Source organism: Ranitomeya imitator, chromosome 8 (genome assembly GCF_032444005.1).
Source record: "Ranitomeya imitator isolate aRanImi1 chromosome 8, aRanImi1.pri, whole genome shotgun sequence".
Lineage (NCBI taxonomy): Eukaryota > Metazoa > Chordata > Amphibia > Anura > Dendrobatidae > Ranitomeya > Ranitomeya imitator.
In genome coordinates, this window is record NC_091289.1 from 204,651,037 (window position 1) to 204,653,993 (window position 2,957).

A 2,957-nucleotide genomic window follows, 5' to 3' on the forward strand; every position below is an offset into this window, starting at 1 on the left:
TTTGGAATGTGGGAGGAAACCGGAGTACCCGGAGGAAACCCACGCAAACACGGAGAGAACATACAAACTCTTTGCAGATGTTGTCCTTGATGGGGCTTGAACCCAGGACTCCAGCGCTGCAAGGCTGCTGTGCTAACCACTGCGCCACCGTGCTGCCCTGTGAGAATGTTCTCCTCGCAGTCCTGTCAAAATTTGCCGCTAAGCAAACCACCTAGTGTTTCCTTCTTTCTTTACGGTAAAAGATGGGAGGTATGGGAATGAATGTCACACAAATACGTCGGAGTTCACATCTCCATCATACATTCGGTAACTGCTATGCCAGGGATGGAGACGACCCATGACAGGAGGCGAGCAGTGACCGATGGATGCCATTTGAAAGAAACAAAAAAGGAGGAGCAGCCCAAGAGCACAGCGAGTCCACACGGGGATATGGGGAGTGCAAGGATTGAAGCTCCATTTCCTAACCTCCCTTCTTCCAGGTCAGCCTCTCCTCCTTTCACATAGACCTATACGGGAGTGATTGATGAGCTACAAGAGACTCGCTGAATTAATTTAATGGATAAAAAGACTTTTACAACTCAATTCTAAACAAATACAGCCATTAAATGATTTCTGCGAGTCTCTTGCTGGTTCCCTTGCACTGGTCTATGTGCAGGGAGGAGAGGCTGACCTGGAACAAGGGGCGATTGTAATCGTTCTTCGACCCTTCTGCTCCTCTCATTGTGTGCACTGGCCGGGCTCTTGGCTGGCGCTCCCGCAGACTTACAATATGACGCCTGATTCTGATGTCTGGACCTGGTGGCAGCAGCTGATTGAGTTCTACACATCCAAGATGTCTATTTAGGGTAAGTGTTTTGTTTTTTTTTTTTTTCTTCGACTGATATATATCCCAGTAACACGGACACAATCTGCATGTTCCTAACAGAGATGGGAATCCTGCTGAAGTCGACAACCAAGTTATCCAGAGTCACAGAAGAATTTGTCCATGTCATTATTGTGTTTTTACTCTGGTTTATTGATCGGATTGTTGGGTATTTGTTTTTTACTCGATTTACAATCTGAATGTTTTTTTGCTTCATTTCCTTTGAAAGTCTTATTAGAATTGAAGGTCAATGGTTGTAACTTCTGGCTAGCCATGGTAGATGTGTGCGTGACTGGCGGCAGGGCACCGTGAGCGTGGGTGATGCCTTCTTGAATAGTGTCATTGTGTGTGTCGACCCTCCTGGGCCTTTCCACATTAAGCTTTACTGATTGTCCTCATGATTTCCACAGGTCACATGAAGAGACCGCAGGAAAATCCATTGGGTAACAAGCGAAATCCAAATCATAATGTTCACAGACAAAAGTAACTCCTCTCTGCCGCAGAAACCAGTGCAGAAGAAGACCCGTCCACACGGGCTGCCGTCCCCGGCCCTTTGCTGTGCCTGCGGCCTCTGCATTATGTTGGCTGGAATCAACATTACCTTGGTTGGTGCCTTTGCTTTTGGGACTTTTCTACCAGTAAACAACCCACCAATAATTATTGGACCCATTTTATTAGTAGTTGCATTTGCCTTTTTTGGGGCTTGCTGTATCTGTAGCCGGAGACCCCCACCCCATGGCAACAGGAAATGTAAGCCAGGATCCAATATCGGTTTTATTAAACCAGGCAATGCAGCATTTGAGATCGAGACAAGTGAACACACAGTCCAGGATACCACGGCCGTGCAGCTCAGTCCCACTAATTCCCCAGTGTCTTCTCGAAAATCTTCTCCGGGGCACGAAAATTCTAAACTGTGCAAACTCTTCACCATGGAAGGCAGTGGGCCGAGTGCTAAGTTTAGTAGTGGTGGAGAATCTATACAGCTGAATCTACCCAGAGACCCCGTCCCCTAGGATGGCCTGGTCACTGCCCAATTACTTTATGGCTGCAGAGGCTGCGGCTAGTGTCCGGCTTCCAGAGTCTGGAAAAGGCGAAATGCAGGAATGCACCCGCAGGACCATGGAAAAGCTGCAAGTGGCCCGGTGGCTTCCACGTCGCCCGGAGGCTTACACATCGCCCGGAGGCTTACACATCTCCCGGAGGCTTCCACATCGCCCGGTGCCCTGTGCTTCCTGCTGGGTTCAATCTGTGGATTATGTCATTTTTTGTCTGAACATTCGGGTGACGCTGTGAGAACTTGTACCTGAATCACGAAGATTCACCAACTTTCCTCAGATCTTTTAACTGTGTTTTCCTGAAAATACAGCAGATCTTTCATCTACACCTTGCAGGGACCATGCAAATCCTGGAAGTTTATCCCATTTGTAATAAGAAAAGTCACCTTAGAAGTTCTGTTATAATTGACAAATATGTTTTTCCAAATGTGGAGGTCAGTCATAAGAATTATTGATGACCGTTGTTTCCACTGGTGATCTGAACAGTGTATGTATGTTAGTGATGATTTCTGTACCCGGGCAGTGTTATGTAGGGTGTATGTATGTTACTGATGACTGTTGTACCGGGCAGTGTTATGTAGGGTGTATGTATGTTACTGATGACTGTTGTATCCCCAGGCAGTGTTATGTAGGGTGTATGTATGTTAGTGATGATTTCTGTACCCGGGCAGTGTTATGTAGGGTGTATGTATGTTACTGATGACTGTTGTACCGGGCAGTGTTATGTAGGGTGTATGTATGTTACTGATGACTGTTGTACCGGGCAGTGTTATGTAGGGTGTATGTATGTTACTGATGACTGTTGTATCCCCAGGCAGTGTTATGTAGGGTGTATGTATGTTAGTGATGATTTCTGTACCCGGGCAGTGTTATGTAGGGTGTATGTATGTTACTGATGACTGTTGTATCCCCAGGCAGTGTTATGTAGGGTGTATGTATGTTAGTGATGATTTCTGCACCCGGGCAGTGTTATGTAGGGTGTATGTATGTTACTGATGACTGTTGTATCCCCAGGCAGTGTTATGTAGGGTGTATGTATG

The 2,957-nt window shown here is 46.5% G+C and overlaps 1 protein-coding gene across 1 annotated transcript; it reads left to right on the forward strand.

Annotated features, from left to right (window-relative positions):
• The first annotated feature begins 1,329 nt into the window (after positions 1 to 1,329).
• Positions 1,330 to 1,875, forward strand: TMEM275 (transmembrane protein 275). Its single transcript, XM_069737663.1, has one exon. It carries the CDS (start codon positions 1,330 to 1,332, stop codon positions 1,873 to 1,875), a length of 546 nt encoding a protein of 181 aa, XP_069593764.1.
• The last annotated feature ends 1,082 nt before the right edge of the window (positions 1,876 to 2,957 follow it).